This window comes from Coturnix japonica, chromosome 2, assembly GCF_054131305.1.
Source record: "Coturnix japonica strain WE chromosome 2, WE-NBRP24, whole genome shotgun sequence".
Classification (NCBI taxonomy): domain Eukaryota; kingdom Metazoa; phylum Chordata; class Aves; order Galliformes; family Phasianidae; genus Coturnix; species Coturnix japonica.
Window position 1 is genome coordinate 25,411,809 of NC_140664.1, and position 21,586 is coordinate 25,433,394.

A 21,586-nucleotide genomic window follows, 5' to 3' on the forward strand; every position below is an offset into this window, starting at 1 on the left:
GCTGGCTGCGGGACAGTTTGGATGCATAATTATGTCCATTTATTAACCCCAGGATGTGGGCTGTGCTGTGCTGGGACATAGTCATGTTCATTTGTTCATTTGCAATTGTGCTCTCCCTGCTTTGGAAATCCAGTTTTACAGTCTGCTGGAAAACCTTGCTGGGAACATCTCTTATTTTATAAAATCCTCCACTATTTTAATAGAAAAGAGACTGCATCCTTGAAGCAAACTCTTGAATTCACAGACTTAATTGTTCATATAACCTTCTTGATTTTTCCTGCTTTCCAAAATGTCTTTCTGAGTATGCCTACATTGCGGGGTTACGTGCAGTATGGAACTCTGGAGTATAGGGAGGGTCGAGAAATGGGAGCTGCAGAGGAGAGAAGGGCTGTGACAGAGTGAGTGCAAGGAAAGCCAGGCAGAGGGAATCAAGGAGGCAAAGTGTGATGCTGTCTGGGATGCGCTGTAGGACAGCAGAAGTGCAAGTGGCAGAAGTGTGATTTTATGATGGTCTGTGCTTGGATGCTGTGAATTGCAAGGTGTACAGAAAGAGTATGTACCCTGAGATGGCTCTGAGTTTACACATTGCTTAAATTCCATTAGGAGTAGAGAATAAACCGTAGAAGCACAAGTCAGTTTAACTTGGAAGATGTGGACCTTCTGGTGACAGGGTCTGACACAGCTGAGCTGCACAGAGCAGGAGTACGAGTTGCAGTGTGCATCAGCATTCATGAAGGCAGAGGCCTTCTCTAATTTTTTCTTTATCATAGAATCCTTTAAGTTGGAATGGACCCTTAGAGGTCATCTACCCCAACTCCTCTGCAATGAACAGGGACACCTACAGCTCAGTAAGTTTGCTCGGAGCCCTGTTCAACCTGGCCTTGGATGTTTCCGAGGATGGGGCATCCACCACCTCTCTGGGCAACCTGTTCCAGTGTCTCACTGATTAGATTGTTTCAGAGAGACGTGGACTCTCTACAGGGAGTCCTAAGATTTAAAAAGGGGTTAAAAGTGACCAGTAGTTTGGGACTGCTCGGTATTGTGTTAGATCTGTTATAGAGCGTGCACAGATCTTTTGATAAGCCAGCTGTTATTTCTGTAAAAACAGATATGGGCGGGAGGGATTAGATCAGGACCTCATCAGTCTGCTGTTTTGCAGAGCAGAAATACGAGCTATTTGAAGGCTTACAGCACACACAACTTCAGCAAGGCTCGTCTGACAGCCTACAGCAGCATACTCCATGTCAGTAATTCCTTCCAGCATTGGGGCTTTCAGGACCAGCCAGTAATTATGTGCACAGCTGGTCTGCTGTAGCAGTTCTTGACTGCCTTGAATAAGACGTGTCTTTTTGTCTTCAACTGTTCCCATTACATGGGTGCTGCTGAGCCAACTAGCTCAAAATGCAACTGTACTAGAACAGCATTAATCAGTCAGGGGAAAGGATTTGTCCTGACTTTGCGCACACCAGCCCCAAAGTGAAATGCAGTAGACAGACATGGGTAAAGGTGATCTTGGTCTTTGTGTTTGCGTAGTTCAGTGCTGGCTCCAGATCTAATCAGCTAGAAGCTGGAACACAGCAAGACACAGACAGAAAAATTAACACCATCCAGTCTTACAAGTTCCCTACAGTGTGTTTGGAGAAGGCTCACAGCCTTATCCTGGTGTCACAGTGCTGTAAAGAGAGGTTCTGCCGGCAGCACCTCAGCGCAGACAGCAGTCCTGTCACATGTTGTCTCCAGCAGCATTTAATGGCGTGCAATTACTCTTAGGTACCCATCACGAACTTAAAACAAGATAATGATTTTGCGTGTTTATTGCTATCTTAGCATTGCGTATGTCACATATAACAGAGGGGATTGCCTCGGGCAGCAAACAGAAGTGAGAACTTGAGGAGAGGGATGGGAGCTGGAAGCTGATGAAAGGAACTTGGCTGGGTGAGAGCTGGGAACGACCTGTGGTGAAGGAGCACCAAAAGGAGAGCAGGAGTTCTAGCACGAGGGATTGAGGTCAGAAGGACCCACTTTCATCAGATTCTTGGTCTGAGATAAAAGCAATCTGCTTTAAATGCATTAGGGCAGCCAGAGCCATTCTTTTGGCTGCATTCAAATGGCTCTTTCCCAAGCACAACTCATGAGCAATCTCAGGCCAGGGGCCACTCCTGGTGGACAGTTGGGATGCAAATACCATTTTATGGAGAAGTTTAACCTAGACTGTGCCATGCCAGTTGGCTCCAATAGAAGGCATTTATCCCAGATATGTTAAATTCACTGCTGTGTACTTAACCTTGAGCACAACACCCACTGGAAGTATTAGAAATGGAAGTAGCGAGCTGGTAGGAGACCTTACAGTCTGAGAAGGAAGCCCAGCACAGCTCTTGCTCTGAAAGTTCACGTGAGAGCTGTGATCCCGGTGACCATCTTGTCCTCCTGTGTTTGGGTTCTCACATCTGAAGTCGTTCGGTTGTTGGAACAATTTCTTCCTTTGCCTAGTCTGTATCTGCAGTTCATTATTAAAACCAAGAGTGGAACCTCCTGGGTCACTGAGTCCTGTGTGCACTGAACCTTCCCAGGCCATTCATTCTCAGGCTTGTAAGAAATTCAGGCGCTAATTGCAAATACTGATATCTAAAAAGCAACAGAGAGTTCCAACAAGAAGGGGAATTTCTATTCAATGTAGTGTAAGAATTAGTTTTCTCAACTGGCAGTGGTTTTGGAGTGTGAATGCGCCCCACCAGTGCGCATACCTTTCCCCTAACAGAAAGCTTCACCAGAGGGCAGCACGGGATAGCTTTTGATTGCAAAAGCGGTAGTTAACCATTTCTGGTGTCTGAGAACTGCTGTCCCAGTTTTCAAGAAGGGCAAGAAGGAAGAGCCCAGTAATTACAGCCTGACAGTCCCACTTTGATGCCTATTCGATGAACTTTATCTCCTTTTATGACAAAGTCACCCATCTGGTTGACCAAGAGAAGCCAGTTGATGTAATCTCGTTGGGTTTCAGAAAAGCTTTCAATTCTGTTTCTTGTGAGATTCCTGCTGTTCCCCATCCTTTGTATTTTCAACATTGCCATAAGCCAACACTGCATTACATTAAGAATATGTACAAATGTTTATAACACAGTGAATAACAAAACTTATGTATTCTATTAACCCAGAATCTTTATTCAGGGGCTTCTGTGCTGTAGCAAAAATTCTGTTTATCCAAGATCTGAGAAACCAGTGTCTGCTTTACTCTTTAGTTGTTATCTTAGATTTTCTACTTTTCAGACCAGTGGTTAAGAAAACAAGCATTTCGTGCAGAAATAGGTTAGCAGATTAGAGTTGATCTGCGGTAAGAAAGACTTCTGTGGTATTCCTTTTAAAGCCTTATGTAACTTACTTGTCATTGTACTTTAAATGCTGAATCCCTTGCAGACAGGAGACAGGGATAGGAGACGAAGTCCTGCTGCAACTCTTACCATGTTAGCTTTGCAGTAGTTGTTTTTTGAACGCTCGTTTTGCAGTGGAATGAACAAACATCACTGCAAAATAGGCTACTCTGTGCCTTGAAGTAGATTTGTAAACTTTCTTCCTCAAAGTACAAGTATAGAGATAGTAGTGAGATATTGTGCTACATTTTACTCATGCTGAGATTGTAGGTATGTAACGGGCTGCATTAATATTTGACAAGGTTCGTTCTATGCCATCATCAGAAATGTAGCTGAAGATAATCTGTGGCTGGCTGTCTTGCACTAAAAACTGGTTGTTTTTTTTTCCCTAAGATCTCCATCTGAAAATCTCTCCTACCAGATTTGGAGTTGTCATATTCATTATCCTCAAAATCTGCGTTAACTTTCAAACTCGTTTCTCTTCCTGCAGACACAGAAGCTGCATTCGGCACAGATGCCAGCCTTCTCCAAGAGGCAGCCTCTTCATCCCCAGTGACACCAGCTCCCGCTACTATCATGGGACCAGACAGTGGCTTCCTCAGCAGTGGACGGGTCCATGTCATCCTGTGGGGTAGCTTGGCAGCTGTGACAACGCTCTTATTCCTCACCTTCCTCATCTTTCTCTGCTCCAGCTGCAACAGGTATGACTCAGAAACTTAGGAAGCAGTGACATTTCTCAAGTCAAGTAATTGCATGGACTGAAATAACTGCACTGGTAACTAATTAGTGAGAAGCACTGAGAACTGAAGTGCAGAAATACCTAATTATCGCATTGTAGTAAGTTAATGCAAAGTAGTCACTTGCATTTTTGGAGAGCTAAGTTAATTCACACTACTCTGCCTTTTCCATGATGTGCCCACAGGTATGTCTATGGGTTGGCTTCCAATACTGTTTTACCCTCAGGGTAATTTATCTGGGAGCTCGTGCCTGACAGTACATTTGTTTTCAGAGCAAACCTGAATTTGAGCAGCCCTTACTGTTTTCTGCTGTAGAGGAGCAATCTAAAAATGTATTTTTGGTGTGAAGGAATAATGCTGTAGTTCTTGCTACATGCTTTCTCATAGCCTGGGGAGGCTGACTGTAATGATGTGCTGGTTAAAGGAGCAGTGGTAGTACCAGCCCTGCTCTAAGCACCATCCGTCCTGTGCGTCACTCATAGATCCCCTTGACATGTCTTGGCTTTCTGCATTCTCCTGGATATCAGCTCACACAACACACACAAACAGATCTATCTAAAAACATTATTTAAATTAATTCTTAAGACCAAACTTTGATTGATAGGGTGAGAGAGAATGGCCTCGCGTTGTACCAAAGGAGGTTCAGGTGGGATGTTAGGAAAATTCTTCTCAGAGGGAGTGGTAACACACAGGAATGGGCTGCACAGGGAGGTGATGGAGTCACCATCCCTGGAGGTGTTCAAGAGATTTGTGGATGTGGTACTGCGATACACTGTGATACTGCAGGCATGAGGGTTATGGGTTGATGGTTGGACTTGGTGATGTTAGGGGTCTTCTCCAAACTTTATGGTTCTGTGATACTTACAGCAGCAGCAGCAGCAGCTGTTTGACAACATAAAAAGACAGAGCTGGAATGTGTAATTTCACCCCAAATGCTGAAACATTGCTAGAAAGATGTTTTTAAAACCAAATCAAACCACTGAGTGTGTCCTTGCAGTTACAGAGATGCACTATCGGAAACTATCTGGCGAAGCTCTTTAATAAATGATTGTGCTGCAGGTCTACATACAGTATCTTTTATTGCAGGTCATTGTGTAGGGCAGGTTATTTATGCATAAATGCAATTATGTAAAAATTTTTCCTAGCTTACTTTTCAGAAGTGGTTGAGGACATGAAAAACTAAACACAACCTTCTCATTCTAAAATGTCAGAGTGGAAAACTTCCCAAGAACTTTAACAACACGCTAACAATAATCTGTACGATCTGGGCATGGCTGCAGACTTCCTTGCTCTGTCTTCTCATTTCACAATCAGGTAGAATTTGAACTGTTTTAACAGTTCTATTGCTCTATTTCCAAAATGGTAGCAACTGGAAACTCAGTCCATACCTTGAGTATTGCCAAGTTCCCATTGAAGCAGAATTTATCTAAAAGTGAAGCGCAGAGCCTCTGCTACTATGTGATTTGTAGACTTTCTTGAACTGCTCATGCTCTCGTGCTTATTCATTGAAACTGGCATGGAGTAGAAGTAGGATGAATTGTGTGGGTTTCTTCTACTTTAGAAGACAGACACCTTTCACTCACGCAGTTTAGGGAACTCACAGGTCATCTGTTATCAAAACACATGTATCATGTATCTCAGAATGTTTCAGTTTCAGTTCAGTGGTGATAATAATATTGTGATTACCGTCAGTAACTCTTCAGTGTGATCTTACATTAAACAAGAAAAAAGGTTGTGTGTGTTCCCTGTACCTCCTCAGGATATGTTCACCAGCACCCGATCTTGCTGATGACCTAATGTTGGAACCACACCTACCTCTGTAATCATCATTAGTTATTCCATCTGTAATAACGTTGTGAATCAGCAGCTGTGTAAAAGCCATTAATGATTGACTTTTGAAGATTAGTATAATCTGTCCTAACGTGTTGTACTTCTTCACTAAGGGAAAAGAAGTCCAAACATCAGAATGGAGATCACGAAAATCTGATGAGCGTGGTAAGTGTTTCTGACAGCTTATGTCTTCCTTGGGGTTGGTCTGCATCAGGCCCCTTGCAAAATACTGCAGGTTGGAAAACAGATCAGGAGTTTGGCAGCTGTTGAGCACAGGAAGTTTAGGAGTTTCAGAGCAGTAAAAGGATGACAACTTCAGTCAGTCTCAATAATCTGCATTTTTTATTGTTGCTCCAGATCTCCTGATTTCCTTTTGCTCACGCTGAAGTGCAAGTGTGGTTTACGCATTTGTCAGCCACTGTCTTCTAACTGTTTAAGTGGTGGTGATTTCTATTCACACAGAGTTTGGAAGGGAGATCACCTTGGGCGTACTTGCATCAGTGTGTTCTAACATCTGTAAACACATGAATAACTCTTGGAGAACAGTGTGCATGATTTGACCTTCCTGGCAATAAAACATGCAAGTCAGCACTCCTGAGACGAGAATGAAATTCATTATGTATCTGTTGTTGGAAACAAGCATTCCGCCCGCGCGTTGATGCAACCCACCTGCTTTGTGTTGCAGCCTTCCGAGAAGGAGGTGTTCAGCCACTCCATCACCAGCTCCGCCACGGAGCCGCCACCCAGCAGTGAGCAGAACGGAGCACTCAGCAACGGTGATGGTGAGCAGTGCCGCTCTGGTGGGTGGGATGGCCATGAAGGGCAGTGCCCACACTTAGAGCTCCCAGCTCAGATGTGCTGTGAACCTGTGATCATGTCTTAGGTTTCCAGCCATCTGCTGTCCTTGCGTGTAGTCACAAACTCAGCTGCCACACAGCTACAGGTGCAGATAGACCCCATCACCAGACACAGCCTGCTGGCTTCCCATCTCAGCCAGCTATGGAGCTGGGATATGACCAGAGGTCTGGCTGGACCTTGGTGCTTTAGAAGTGCTCTGATGTCTGTGGAAGTATTTCAGGTCCTCCTTCAAAACTACAGCTTTGGGTCGTAGACCCGTGCTATAGGAGACTGTCGCTTGTGTTTTTGTATTTTAGGAAACAAATGCAGTTCCTTTTGTTCTTATTCTTTGTTTTGCTGAACACTCAAAAAGATTCATGCTCATTCGAAGTCACATAGCTCTGGAAAATACTTTTCTCAGCTGTGCCTAAAAATAAATGTGCTCTTGGTTCAGCACTGCTGAGAGCCAGTGGCTTGCTGTGGCACCGGGGCCATGTCCCTTTACTTGAAGCTCACTGTGAAGCTGGAGGGTAAGCTATTAAAGTTTTAACTCCCCGAGACAAATAAGCAAAGGAGTTTCTAAACATTGCCATTGCATTTCACTGCAGTTCCCATACACTGACTTGTTGCTTTGTTTACATCTCCCACTGACTCTGTGTGCAGAGCAGAGCCCTATGCAGGGAGGTATTCCTACCTGCCAGTGGTCACCACACATTCAGCTTTTGGAGTCTGCTGCTAAGAGGAAGCAGTGCTGTCAGCTGTCAGGAAGATTCTAGACTGATAACACTCAGCTTACAGTGTGCATAGCAACCCTTTAACATAACAGTGAACAGGACCCCTTGCATGTGTCTTACTCTTCTCCAGGTGTGCACAGGGGGCAGGTGAATGGAGAAGGATGTTTTCTTTTTCTTCTCACATTTCCCATACATGTAGCAATTACTCACACCTTAAGTTCTTTCCTGGGTTCTCTTGTCAGATAACGTCTCCCAGGGGAGTTGGCTGTGTGAGTCTGCGTGCCCAGAGCACAAGATAAAGAAACATCAACCACCAAATCAATGGCACTGATTGCTTCGGTAACACTCGGTGTCATAGTGTCAAACACTCTAAAGGAAATGGAAGAATGGGTAGATTTTTTCCAAGAGAATGACATGGGAACTGTACTGTAATGCTATTCAGAAGTGATCTTTGAAAGAAGTAATAGTGTCACATAAAGTAGCATACCCTGTACTATCTGGAATGTGTTCGTATGTCCATGTGTATGTATACATCTGTGAGCGCAGGCAAATGTCTTATGTGAGCGTCGTAAGATGAGAGGTCCCATAAATTTCAGTCCTCAGTGCCCTATGAGACGTGGCCCACTTCTGTGACTTAAACACATTCTACCAACTAATCTTCTCTTTTGTGCTTATGTGCTGGCTCGTTAGTAGGTTGTCAGCCTACATTCTGTGCTGCAAGACGAGGAGAAATATGATGCAGCCTTCTGATAAACTGCTCTTGATGTTGTGAGCCGTGAGGCTGACTTCAGCAAGGTTGAGTGAGGTGTGGGTCAGATGAGAATTTGGCCAGCGTGTTTAACAAGATGAGACTGGGTAGGGAGAAAGCAGCAAAAAAAAGTGGTTTTTGACTGCAAAATAAGGAAGTGGAAGAGGAAAATCTCTTCGAGATATTTTAAATGCCATTGGTTTGAGGCCTCATGGCAGTGTTCCTCATTGGAGATGACTCAGCAGTCTGTAAGCATTCAACAGAACCAAGTACAAGCCAGCTGAACATACCTGTGTCTACCCACCCATTCTTATTGAGAACACTGCTGTGTAAAGTGATGTGAGGGTGCACAGAGCATTTAGGGTGTTATCAGAATAATGTTTAAACAGTAGAGTGCTAAAATCTCCATAAATGAAATCTTGTAAACTGAAAACATGATGACTTTTTCAGGCATTACTATCATTTACCCTTTTTAATGAGAGAGAAAACTGAAGTAATGGAGAGAGTACCAAACCACATTTGCTTTTTTTAGTCGTGCAATTGTCTTAAACACTTCTTTAATTATTTTCTGTAGTGCTCTCAGAGGACAGTACAACTGCCTGTATCCAGCCTTACGAAGAAGTACAAACATCTATTTCTGATCTGCTAGAACAGGATAGTCTTGGGAAATCCTTAAAATGCCACCAGAGCCGGGAACTACCCAGTATTCCACCTAACAATACCATGGAGACTATCATCTCAGCTAGGAATGCCGAAAATGATCAAGGTCTCGGAATGGAAGGGCCTTACGAAGTCTTGAAAGACAGCTCCTCTCAAGAGAACATAGTTGAAGACTGCTTGTATGAAACTGTGAAGGAAATCAAAGACGTCGGAGCAGCAGCCAACGTGGAAAGAAGCTGCAGCAGAAAGTTAGCGGCTTCAATGATGGTTACTGAAGGTCAGGATCAGGTTCCTGAGCGCAGAGCTGAATCAGCGGAATACGCATCTGTTGACCGAAACAAAAAAAGTCGCCAAAGTGCTAATTCAGAAAGCCCTCTTGACAACACGCCGGACGTAGAGGATGAGCTGCCTCCTCCGGTACCCATGAAACTTCTTGATGAGAATGAGAATGTGCAAGAGAACGAAGTGGATGAAGGAGAAGGGACAGAAGGAGCAAGTAAACCAGAGAAGGTAAGCACTACTTGACCATGTCTGAATGCTAGACAAGAGCTGGAGAACATACAGGGCTGAGGAGGTTTTTTAGCATAGCAAAGAATGTCTAGAAATTAAAACACACTCAAAGGCTAAAATAGGAGAATGGGAAAATGCACAGCACAGCTTCCGTATTAAAGGCATGTGTTTGTTTTATAGGAACCTATAAGCAGGATCCTTGCAGTGTGCTTCTCATAAAGCTTTTCACAAATATTGTCTAGAAATTACATAAAAAGCCTCCGCTTCATTATTTAATTATTTAAAAATACCTGTTAAATACATGTTACAGTGCCCCCTCCCTGGAAGCATTCAAGTCCAGGCTGAATGGGGCTTTGCGCAGCCTGATCTAGAGGGAGGTGTCCCTGCCTATAGCAGTGCATTGGAACCAGGTGATCTTAAAGGCTCCTTCCAACCCAAACCATTCTGTGATTCTATGATTCAGTGTTTAACTGTATAATGTATAGAAGAGCCCCAGGGAGCCAGTGTGAATGCAGGGAAGACTCACGCTCTGAACATTGTTCATCCAGACTCTTCAGTGCACATTCTTACAAATAACAAGCTCATTAAGCAGTAAATTAATATGGTGCGTTGCTCATAGCCCACCAACGCTCCCCTCTGCCCAATTCAGGCCGCATGTAATTTCTAATTAATTTTTTAGAGAAACAGCTCTCAGAACAAGTGACATTTTCCTTTCTAGGTGTGAAAAGTTTCCAGAAAATCATTGTATTTCCCCATCAGAGATACAAAAGAGGCATGTTTGCTGCTCGGGAGCTCCCAGCACACTGTGTATACAATGTCAGTGTCTGCGATGACTGGGAATTGATTAAAATGGTTCAGGTTTTGAAGGATTAATCAAGAGATGGCACATGCATTTCTCTAAGTGCCAGGAAAAAAATAAAGGTGTTTTTCTAATTAAAATTTATTCAGAGCTAATGTCATCCTGAGTTAAGCCTTGGCAGCATCAGCTCATTGGCGAGCCCTGTGCTAGGTGCATGCATTATGCATTGAGCCATGCGCCTGTCCTGTCCTTGAGAGCTACAGCTGCAGCAGAGTTGGAAATGGTAATTGATTGAATATATAAATGTCATTATTGTTGGCATTGTACATGGAGGTGGGTGCAGGAGTGTTTCTTTCTGTTGTGGTGATAATTTTTCCCTTTCTTCTCCTTCTTCAAGCTTTGCGCTGCAGTGCCTGTGTTTGCTGATGTGGCAACCAGGAACAAGATGTTTATGGAAATAAGTGCTACGTTTGTAATTACTTTAGTTAGATGGACTTCACCGGTGTTTATTCTTTATGGTTGGACTAGAGCATAGGCATCCAGCCTTGTGGTTTGCCTCGACTGAGTGAGGAGTAATTGCATTGGGCCGCGTATACATACATTGCTCCAAAACTAATGCCTCCTGTTTATTTCCATGGAAACTACAGCAGCTACAAAGAGCACAATAACACCGTTTGATAGAGCAGATTCTTATCTACAGAATTATTTTTTCCACATAGTCACCACCATTCACTATCCTTTTTTAACAGTGATGAACAAGAGCCTGCATGCTGTGCTTGTGAAAGTCAGTAGAGGTGACCCGCTGGCATTATTTTTGCACCAGCGTTCATGAAGCGTATAATATAGTTAGTGTACATAGAGTAACAAAACTTATTTTAATTTCCAATGTTTTGGTGAAGAAAGGGAAATTTAGTAGCACAGTGCCTCTTCCAGGCTTTTGTGAACTGGAAGAACTTGGGTGTAGTCCTTCTATTAAAACTGGAGGGGCAGAATACTTTTTCTAAAGTTTTTTAATCAGGAAAGGCAGCATGGATCTCCTTTTTCTCCCAAGTCTCTCCATAGTGAGCAAACACAGGAAGGGTGGTAGAAGTGCTCTGTGTGCACGTTTGGCTGCTGCCCATCTGATTTCAGACCAGCACAGCATGAGGATGGGCAAAGCATCACTTGCTAATGCACCAGAGGAGAATGGCATCCTTGTTCTGGTGCCTCAGTCAGGAGCACAGCCAAGCCAACGAGCACAAAATCCAGTGCTGTCGAGGAACTAAAGGAAAGGGGATAGAAAACAAGGACATGTTCTGTTTGCACTGAGGTTTCTAATGTGATTTATAATATTGCTGGGTACAAACTGTTCAGGAGTGAGTATTTTTTTCAGTTCCCAACACGGTGATATCCTTCAAGACCAGTGTTATGGGTTTTGTGCTTAGAGGAAAGAATGCTATGCAATAGGAAAACAAGCGCAGGGCTGTCAGCATGTGGGGGTGTTAGTCAGGACTGGAGTGGGAAAATGCAGAAGTGCCCACAGACACTCTAATAAGAAAATGACTTCACTGCAGAATTTTGCTCGCACACAGTTTGTTTTGGTGGGTAACAGTGATAATATTCACCTACTCCTCAGGACAGAAAACATCCTACAGGTAAGAAAGAATAAGCCAAGCTGCTGCAGTATAGCAGATCCAGTAAGGGGCGATACCAAAATGCATCTGAACTTCTCTTTTTGTTTTTCATTTTATCAGTGAGTAAACAAAGCCCTGGTTGAGGAGCAGGTCCAGCAGCCAGTAGGTCAGCAGCCAGGAGCCCTTGGGGTAGGGGCTGACTTCAGAGTCTTCATCAGACCCAGGTTCAGGGTTTGAAGCTTGGAACTGATCAGAAGTAAAAGAACCAGGAAAGGAAGGAATCTGCTGTAAGGAACCTCTAAGGAAAAAAGTCTTGTGTGACTTCCACAAGGAAGGCACAAGTTCAGTGTAGACCTTTTGTATTCTAGGAACGTACCTGAAGATTTACCATCACTCACTTTTAATTGCTCAGAAGCCTTTGCAGACTCTTTCTTGCTTCATTGGAAGTCTAAAGGCAGGGATACAGCACAGCGGAGTTTGTTTTAAGCATTACATTATATTTGCCCTTTTCAGGTCATCGTAAGAGCAGATACATTAAAAAGCTCTACTAACCTCAGGGCTGTTATCTCCAGAGATGTACGCTGGAAATTAGCTCTGTGAAATGGAACTAGTGAGCAAATGACCATAAAATACAACGTATTGATTGTAGTGTGAGGGTTTTATTGTAGGTATCACACTGTTGACTGGTAATGAGCCTTTTTTTCTTTCTTTCTTCCTTTTTTTACAGAGGCTTAGTTCGATGTCTTACAAGTCTCGAGAGGAAGATCCATCTCTTACAGAAGACGAAGTAGGTTTCTTGTATAAAATTCAGTAATGAGCTAGAGACCTTTATTCAGGCAGAAATTAGCATAAGCTCCGCATGATTAAGCAGAATCTGAGGTAAAAATTGTCTAAAGGGAAAATGAGAGCCCAAGTTTTTTTGTACAGAGTTTGCACTGCTGCATTCCTGAGATCAGAAGCATTATAGGATATGGCTTTATCAGGCCTATAGGTGGAAAAAAGGAAGCAGAAAATAATAGGAGGCCCAACCAGCAGCTAAAGCTGATCATCCCTCTGGTGCTGTCTCCTCATTTAACCCAAGTTGGTCCCAGGGCCATAGCATGGCTTTTGGGAGCTCACAAAGCCAGTCCTTTTTGTCCTGGATCCGATTTACCTTCATTTTGGGAAGGAAAGAATAAACAAATGCATGCAAGATGAGCAGTTTTGTAAGAAAGGATATGGTGCTATTGGCAGGTCTAATAAACAGTCATCATCCTGGTGGTGGGAGGGGGTCAGATTGGCACACAAGCTTCACAGCATGTGTAAGTACTCAGCAGGCATCTCGTTTTCCCAGATCTCAGCGATGTACTCGTCGGTCAGCAAGCCAGGACAGGCCATCAGGGCAATGGATTCTCCTTACACCTGTATTCAAGAAATCACATCTCAGAGGTCCCCGTCTGTTTGCAGCGGCCTCTATGCAAGCGTGAAGGACTTTGAGAACACCCTCAGTGCTACCACTGTGCCTCAGTCGGCGGGCAGACCCAATGGGGAGCTGGAGCCTGACTATGAAGCAATCCAGGCAGTGAGCCAAGACGAAGACAGGACCTTGTCTGTGCCTCACACAAACCACATTGCTCTGTCGGGAGAGAATGACTATGAGAGCATAGGGGACTTGCAGCACCACAGGGATGTCACCAGACTTTAACTACTCCGGCAGCCGGGTTTCAGCCTTTGTGTTCTCTGCTGGTTTAAAAGGAACACATGAAACAAGGAGAGGGAAGTGCTTCTCATTTTGAGGAGCAAAGCTATGTGCAAAAGGTGTGAAGAAGCCATGTACGTTTCAAGCCAGCGGGTGGTATCTATGGGTGATTCTGGGCGGTGGACAGAAGCTCAAAGGAAGGTTAATTTTTATTGTTGGCTTTTTATTGCTAGTTCCTAGATAGCCAGAATTCAGGAAGGAGCACTGTGTTTGTCATCCTGATGGGGTTACATACCAAAAAGACTGCCTTTACGCAAAGCTAGCTTTTCATTTTAGAGGATTATTTTGTGTCAGTTGCTTCAATGTGTTTTTCAAGAATCATTTTTCATCCAAGTTCAGGAATCCACTGAGCAACTCGCAGACTGCCATGCCTCAGTCAGGAGGACTCTGAGGGCTGGGGAAGGTGTGCAAACCTCTGTCTGGGAGCTCTAATTCAGCCTGGTAGGACCATGAGGGTTGAGGCGGGGTCAGAATTCCCATTTCATTGTCATTGCAACTGAAGTGTAAGCAAAAGGTACTTCATATCACAAGGGACATAATGCACATGTGCTTGAATTAATTCCATAGACTTTTTTTCCTTCCCTTCCCTTCCCTTCCCTTCCCTTCCCTTCCCTTCCCTTCCCTTCCCTTCCCTTCCCTTCCCTTCCCTTCCCTTCCCTTCCCTTCCCTTCCCTTCCCTTCCCTTCCCTTCCCTTCCCTTCTTTCCCTTTGCTTTTTGCAGGTCAGGGGCTGTAGAATATGACTTGCATTATTTGAGATGCGTACTGGTATTTTTAGGGTATTCCATTTAATTATTTGTGAAATAGAGCTTTAAAATGGCAAATAGTCCCCTTAGCATTCTTGCTCTATTTCCCCAACATGCTAACACGTACCTGCACATACACATGCAATACACGGTCATGTTGCAGAAGGTTGTACAAATGAACGTTACCACAATGTTTAGTCTCACCGTAATAGTCTTGACTCATCTATTTTTAAGACTTGCAGTATTTTAGTATGTTTGACTAGTGCATTACATAGGAAATTTTTTGTACTGTGTTGAGTGGATGATATTTTCATTTTTACCACACATTTTCATCTTCAAAGCTTTTGTAGGTTATCTTACTGCTTTGTGTCATGAGAGGAATCCTGTTCTTTCTTTGGGTTTTATTTGTTTTTGCTGTATATCTTTTTCCTATTTTAGAAGTATGTAAAAGAACAAATCCTACTTTATTACGCAGGGTTGAGGATCGCGCCTTGCTGTTTTCAAGTTCAAGATAATGGAGTGTGTATAAAAGAACACTGACAGAAGGCCAAAAAGAAGGCAGGAGAGTGTATTTTGTGTCCATCAGTCACTGGTCATCCTTGTTCCTCAGCTGGAAGGAGCAGGAGAGTCAGTACTGCTGGGACCAATGTCTTGTTGGGGCTCTGACAAGCAGTTGGAAAGCCACTGTCTTTCCAGAGATACGAAATTACTCTGTTACTGTTGAAAACAGAGTACAGTGCTGAGATGAAATAAGCAGGTACTGGACTGATATTCTTGTTTTCTTCAAGAATAGCACAACGAACGGTACAGTAAGACAAGAGTAGCCCAGCAGTAGGGAATATGCATTATATTATATGCATCTGTACACAGTTATGTGTACATTAGTGCATGTCCCTGTGTATGCTCACATGCACAGGTGCTTTGTAAACAGGCATAATCTGTAGTCCAGACTTGGTAGCCTTCACATAACGTTCACATAGGTACTATTGGCATGTGCTTGAAGGGTAGTTTATTTTAATGCAAGATAAACAGTACTTAAACAGGGATTGTCTCATTCCCAGCCTAGCATGGGTTTAGCATGGGTTCAGTTGGTACTGAGGTTTGATGCATGACATTGAGTCCTTCTCAGACCACTGTCCAGTGCACAATGCTTGGTACTATAAAGGGCAAACACAGCTCTGGTACACACGCTTCCTAGAAGTAAGCTTATGACTGGTTGAGGTGCAGTGGTTTATGGATGCTGACTGTAATGAGCATGGCTTTGAGGAGCAGTGCAGTTGGATGCCCATGGAGGAACACAGACAACATGGAGCCCTACCTCACGCATGGTGAGGTGACACACCTGGGCCAGGCTCCTCCTTGGAGTGATGCCATGCAGCCCAGTCTGCATTTGCCTTATTCTTGGTTGTGCTGCCGTGCTTCCACAGCTGCATCCTATGCTTCCACCTCACTGCAGTGCTTTTTAAAGCTGACTTTGGTCTTCCTTTCCTGTCAGTGTTCCCTTCAATGTGAATTTGTGAAGTTCACCTTTGACTGTTCTCTCCTCCTGCTTTAAACTGTTTAAGGCCAAAGAGAAAATGCCTCGCATTTCAGAAGATCTGTGCCGAGTTTGAGACTCTCTGGAGACAGCTGCGTGTTTGCTCTTTGCTCCATGCTCTCTGTATGTTGTCCTCAGTCTGACTCCTGCAGCATAGCAGGAGCCATACCCCACTCCTGAGGTTCCCACACACATCTCAGGATGCAGTCATCCTTTAAGGACTGTCTTACTTTTTACATGGATGGCTGCTTTTGGAGAAACGGTAGCAACATGAGTTTTGTCAGGTTCATCAGATGCAATTACACGAGCAGTTTAAAGATCAAAAAATAAGAGCAATTAACAATAGCGAAGTAAAACATGGAGGTCCTGACTGCAAAATTTTAACCTGCAAATGAGAAAATAAAGCATCACTTTCAGTGTAAACCCCACCAATAGCAGCGAGTCCAAGGAAGAAGGGCCTGCCTGCTCATATTCACTGTCCTTTGGAGCAGAACAGGAGTGCTGGATGGGAGGAAGGGCAGTGAGGTTCAGCCCCTTCCTTCCTTTCTTTCCCCTGTTGGGAGATGCTTTGTCTGCTCCCCGCTCAGCCTCCAGCTCTTGGCAGGTGACACAGTGATGCAGCGTTCAGTCCTGACAGCATTCAGTCCCAGCTGCCATCCCTGTTCTGTCTGAAATCAGGATTCAGACTCAGGTCAGGCCAGTTTCCTCTGAACTCCCCTCAGGAGGACTTGCTACCAGCCCCACGGACCCTCAGCCTGCTCAGGCTCTGGGCTGCTACGTGCATGGCTGCCCTCATCTCCAAACCCACCAAGCCATGAAGGGGATTGCCTCCTGAACAAGGACAGGTGAGGAGTTACATCCCTGCAATCTCCATTGTGTAGTCTAATGCTAAAGAAGAATATTTTAGAATTTAGTCAACATTCTGAAACAAAAAGTGACATCACTTGACAAGAAAACTTAGCTTTCATTGCCTCTCACCAGAAGTAAGATCTGCTCTTTGGCTGCTATTGCCATGGTTCCTTTTCACTAGTATACTGGATGGAAATATTTTTCCAGCAGCAATCTTCAAATACATCAGTTTTACTGGAAAGAAAGGGGACTTTCTTCTACTTATCTCTTCATTGCCATTTGTTTCACTTTCACCATAATCCCAAGTAAAAAGTCAATGTGCCGAATGAAGTATTTGTTACATGATGATCTTTTCCTTCACAGTTCGGTTTGTTAGCATAACTGTTCAAGAAACTCACACTTTGCTGTAGTAAAGCCAAGTAAAGCTGCAATGTCAGTGTACTTACACTACTGAAAAGATCATTTCTGATTCCCTTCTGGGAACAGGTAGAAATAAGACATGGAGTTTGGATGTCTCTTCCCTGAACCTGTCTCCTGTGGGACTTCCAGGCACGCGCTGAAGCCAGCAGTCCCTTTCTGCAATGACGAGTTCAGAATTGCTTTCTCAGTCTGAGTGAAACATTTGTTTAAGGATATCTGTGCATGGGCACGAACATAATTGCAGCAGCTAGATCAGCTATAGTGCCTTTTTTACCAAGTACTTCCATACTCTTTTTCCACACTGTGTTTGTTTGACACAAAACCAAAAAGAGTGTTTCTTCCATTTATCTGTGGGGGAAACAGCTTTGGAAACAGTTGGAAACAGCTTTACAATCAAGACACATCAAATGCACTGGACCTCAGTTAGCCTCAGCTTAGCAATAGCCTCTCATAAACTTCCTCTAGAAAGCCCAGCAATGTAGCTACAATAACTAAGCTTTGCAATAAGGATGATCAATCTTCTTTTGAAGAACCAATGTCGTTCAACAGTGAGGATTCAGGGAGATGTGGTCTGTGTCCATGTCAACTGTGAACAATTGGCAGCTTCAGTCTCTGTACTGGCATCAATTACAGGCTTGCTGGTATGCAGCAGGCCTTGCAGGGTGGGGGAACTGCAGAGAGGAACGGGTGCTGGGGCTTGGGTCCATCAGTCACACAAAGCTGGGCCATCCCAAAAAGCAGCTGGCTGAGGGTCAGCCACCTTGTTCCTTAAGCCCTCTTGTACTGTGCCTCCAGGGAACCCATCTTGCCGGGATTCCTCTGGGCTCTGTACTTCTCCATGGCTCCCTGAACAGCTCCCCTCACTTGTCTTGATCAAAATTCTGTATACACGGTGCTCTCTGTTCAACCTTTCAATGGTGCTTTTATACGATGCTGGATAAATAGGTTCAATGTGCTTTCTGAAAGCTGACATGTAAAGTTGTGACACAGTGTTCTCTCTAGCATTTTCTACTTCACAGAATTCAGTGTTAACTGTGTTGCTCTGCAAATGGCTGTCAGTGCTTCCCCTGTTTCTTGCTCACTCTGTGCAGAACTGTCACACATAGCAAGCCCACGTTGGGTGGTAGAGTTCAAAAGCAGCCACTCAGGTGGAGTGCCTTGGCCTGAGAGCTGTTAGACGTGTGGCAGTGTGCAGCGTGGGGCTGGAAACAGCACAGATCCCTGCTGAAGGGCTTTCTTCTCTCAGTGTGTATATACATTTGTTTGCACAATAACTATAAGTCTGTTTCAGCAACAAACGATTTAATTTGGACCAAATGCCAAACAGGGATTTCTGTTCTTTGGTACTTTAATAGCAGTTATTTCAGAACAGCGTTATTTATTTAGGTTGGAACATGCCTTAATAAGGCTGGTAGATGCTTCACAAGTAACGTGGTGTGTGTGTAGTCCATTGAGAATTAGACTGCTGAAAGGTATTCAGTCTGACGGCTGCTTCTGAGGTTACATGCTGAAGACTTCCAAAAGCAAATCTCTTCCTGGTAGCAGGGCGCATAATTGCTATCAGTATGTCTTCATACAATTGTGCTGAAGTTGATTTGTAGCATCTCTTTTGGGATGGTCAAGGTTGAAGATACTGCCGGAACATATCTCAGCCTCAAAAAAACAAAAACAAAAACAGGCAAACCCAAAAACAACAAACAAACAAGCAAACAGCACAAAAGTATTTTTATATTCCTTGCTACTCAGCCAGATATCAACTTGTTGAGGATTATGCTGAGAACAGGCACTGTGGATGGAGCATCACAGAGATGAAAGCAGTGGGTGCCTTTTTTTCCAGGAGAGAGATCCCCATTTGGTCGAGTGAATATGAAAGATCCCATGCTCAGCATTCATATACCCTCAACAAAAAGCATTAAACAAATTAATTGCCTACTTCTCATCAATTGTGTTAGGATATCATTTACCCTACACTGCTCTTCCATATGGACGACAGAAGGATGAAAGCTTTATTCTGATGCTCAGAGTGAGCCTGCAAACCCAGAGAAGAGCATTTACTGGCAGAGCAGGTATATTCTATTGTAGCAGCCTGGAAGAAAGCCTTCAAAGAGGCAGGGTCAGGTCCTCGGTGCCCCACCGAGGTTGAAAACTGGATGACTTCACTGAAAAATAATAATTTGTAAGAGACGAGGTGCAGGATTAGACCCTAAAAGCTTAGGAGATGTTTGGTTTGGTGCTGGGTACTTTGCTTTGTATTTTCAGTGAAATGAATTTTCTCAGTGGACTGATACGACCTCCATAGGAACAACAAGAAAGGCAGAGTTTGGTATGTGGATGTTTATCTCCAATAGCTGTTACTAAAAACCCGTCTCGGTAGAATTCACTTAAAATTGGGTGCTAGAGGAGCTTCAGCACAAACTGTATGGAACATTGCCTACTTAGAACATAGTGGATAAGAATTTGTAATTACAGACGCTTGTTTATTTTAACCATTGTTTTATAATGGGAAAACTTTATTAGCAGAGTGGTTTTCTAGCAATATTCTCTCAAGGAAAGTTCTAGCAGCAGATTGTGCTTTCAGGACAGCTGTTTGATTTTCTGGTCACTGAAGAAGGACTTCAGCCATCCTCTAACCAGCATGACCTTCTGAACAGAGAGGATTAGATCTGGCTCCGGCTGTCACAGAGCGGATACGGTTAAATAAGCTGTGCAGTTCAGCTCTGAAGGTAGCAAGAGCAGTTGAAAGAAATGACTGTAATATATAAACCTGGAGTCAGTGCATGCAGACTTCCAAGCTGGCACTGCTGAGCCTTGTTTGCTACACGATTGGTTATTTGGCTTGCTACCTTTTCGAAATCAATATGGTTTTATTAACAGCACTGCAGACACCAAAATGCTGTAGTATTGCAGAATGTATGCTCCATAAATTGCAGCTTGACTGTAATTGCTGGGCTTATGCTACTGTCAGAGCAGCTCAGAGCCAGCACTAAGTTGCGTTTTGTAAAGTGATAAATGCCACGACATTCCCTTCAGTGTTTTGTAGGAGTACACACAGGTTGATGTAATTTAGTCATACCCTTAATTCAAAGAATCTTCATCTGATAACTTCTAGCCAAGCCAGCTTTTGGCTGCTGAAAGCACAGTAGGTTATTATGGTTATTTACAGTGAACGTAGATGAGTTTTATGTAAATATGTCAGGAGAAAAAAAAAAAAAAATGTTACTTAAACGTATGAGGCCGTTATCTAAAAGTCAGAACGTAGGTCAATGAGATAAAATGCAGCTTTCATTTATGTACAGCAGTATCCTAATATTTGCTTCTTTACATGGAGGGGGTGGGGGGGTTGGAAGTTAAGATTCTGGACTGTATTCTCTGGAAGCATTTTGGATTGGCTCTGCTATTTTCTCCAGTTCATGTATTTGCAAATACCTTTTTGGATTGATTGGCAACCCGTGTCAATTATGTCGAATGAGAGATGTTACGTTGCGGTGAAATCAGTTGAATTATCCCGGGAAAACACATTGGATTGGAATCTCTATAAAGATCCAGTCAGCAGATGGAATAAAACACAATAAATAAGATTTGTCTTTTTTTTTTTTCTTTTTTAAATCTGTGCCTCTTATTTTTTGTTGCTGTTGTTCATTTGTCTGTTTTCTCACCAAACGCTTTCTTTAGTCCTTGCAGACACTTGCTTTTCTACATCCTGAAGCCTGCATTATTTGATAGACTGTTGTTTGTTCCAGGCGTTTTCTGCTGATTTCATTATCTCAGGAGAACTTTTAAGTGTTCTTTGTGTTATAAGGCACCGCGTTGCCCCCAAAGCCGCAATCCTGTCAAGATTCAAGCACGCACTGCGCAAATTTTACATTGCCTGCAGACTGAAGCAGAAGCTCCCTCGAATAAGGTGTCACTGTGCTCTTTAATGAAGGTTAAAACATTGGTCTTGAGCCTGGGAAAGTTACACAGCTCTCAGCGTTTTTAAAGAGCAGCGATTAGCAGCTTAATGGGTTGTTTTCTGAAGTATGGCATTCAGTTCCTCTTTCTTGTCTGAGGATTCTCTCCAGGTAACAATCCCAGCTATTAGCAGCACTGCTCCAACAACAGCAATGCTGTCCTTTGTGCAGAAATACTTGTATTTCTGAACCACTTCAGAGGCAGCTGAACCAGGTCTGCAGCAGAATATATAACACAAGTCTGCATTCTGCACCGAAACAACACAAGAAAATGTCATCTGTGAAGCATTTTGCTGGAGCAAGGCTTCTTCATACGCTAGAGCATGAGGTTCAAGTGGTGCACAGCCTGCTGGGACTTAATCTTTCCCCATGGATTGGGCCTTTACCCTCAGTATCTTCAATTACAGATGAGGGAAGAGCAGGTTTACCCAATTAATGCCACGCCAGGACCGATGAGTGAATTCCTGGAAGACTCACCGTGCAACCAATTGTTAGTTATGCTGAGATGGGAGGC

General features: G+C 43.6%; 1 protein-coding gene across 4 annotated transcripts in view; it reads left to right on the top strand.

Annotated features, from left to right (window-relative positions):
- PAG1 (phosphoprotein membrane anchor with glycosphingolipid microdomains 1) overlaps positions 1 to 20,700 on the top strand; it is a 90,488-nt gene extending 69,788 nt beyond the window's left edge. For all 4 annotated transcript variants that reach the window (XM_015855849.3, XM_085537254.1, XM_015855851.3 and 1 more), the window contains 6 exons: positions 3,856 to 4,066; positions 6,046 to 6,097; positions 6,618 to 6,714; positions 8,826 to 9,421; positions 12,561 to 12,620; positions 13,167 to 20,700. In XM_015855849.3, coding sequence (XP_015711335.2) covers positions 3,942 to 4,066; positions 6,046 to 6,097; positions 6,618 to 6,714; positions 8,826 to 9,421; positions 12,561 to 12,620; positions 13,167 to 13,517 — 1,281 coding nt within the window. In that variant the 5' untranslated portion in view covers positions 3,856 to 3,941 and the 3' untranslated portion in view covers positions 13,518 to 20,700. The remainder of the gene's footprint in view (positions 1 to 3,855; positions 4,067 to 6,045; positions 6,098 to 6,617; positions 6,715 to 8,825; positions 9,422 to 12,560; positions 12,621 to 13,166) is intronic.
- Positions 20,701 to 21,586: the final 886 nt, after the last annotated feature.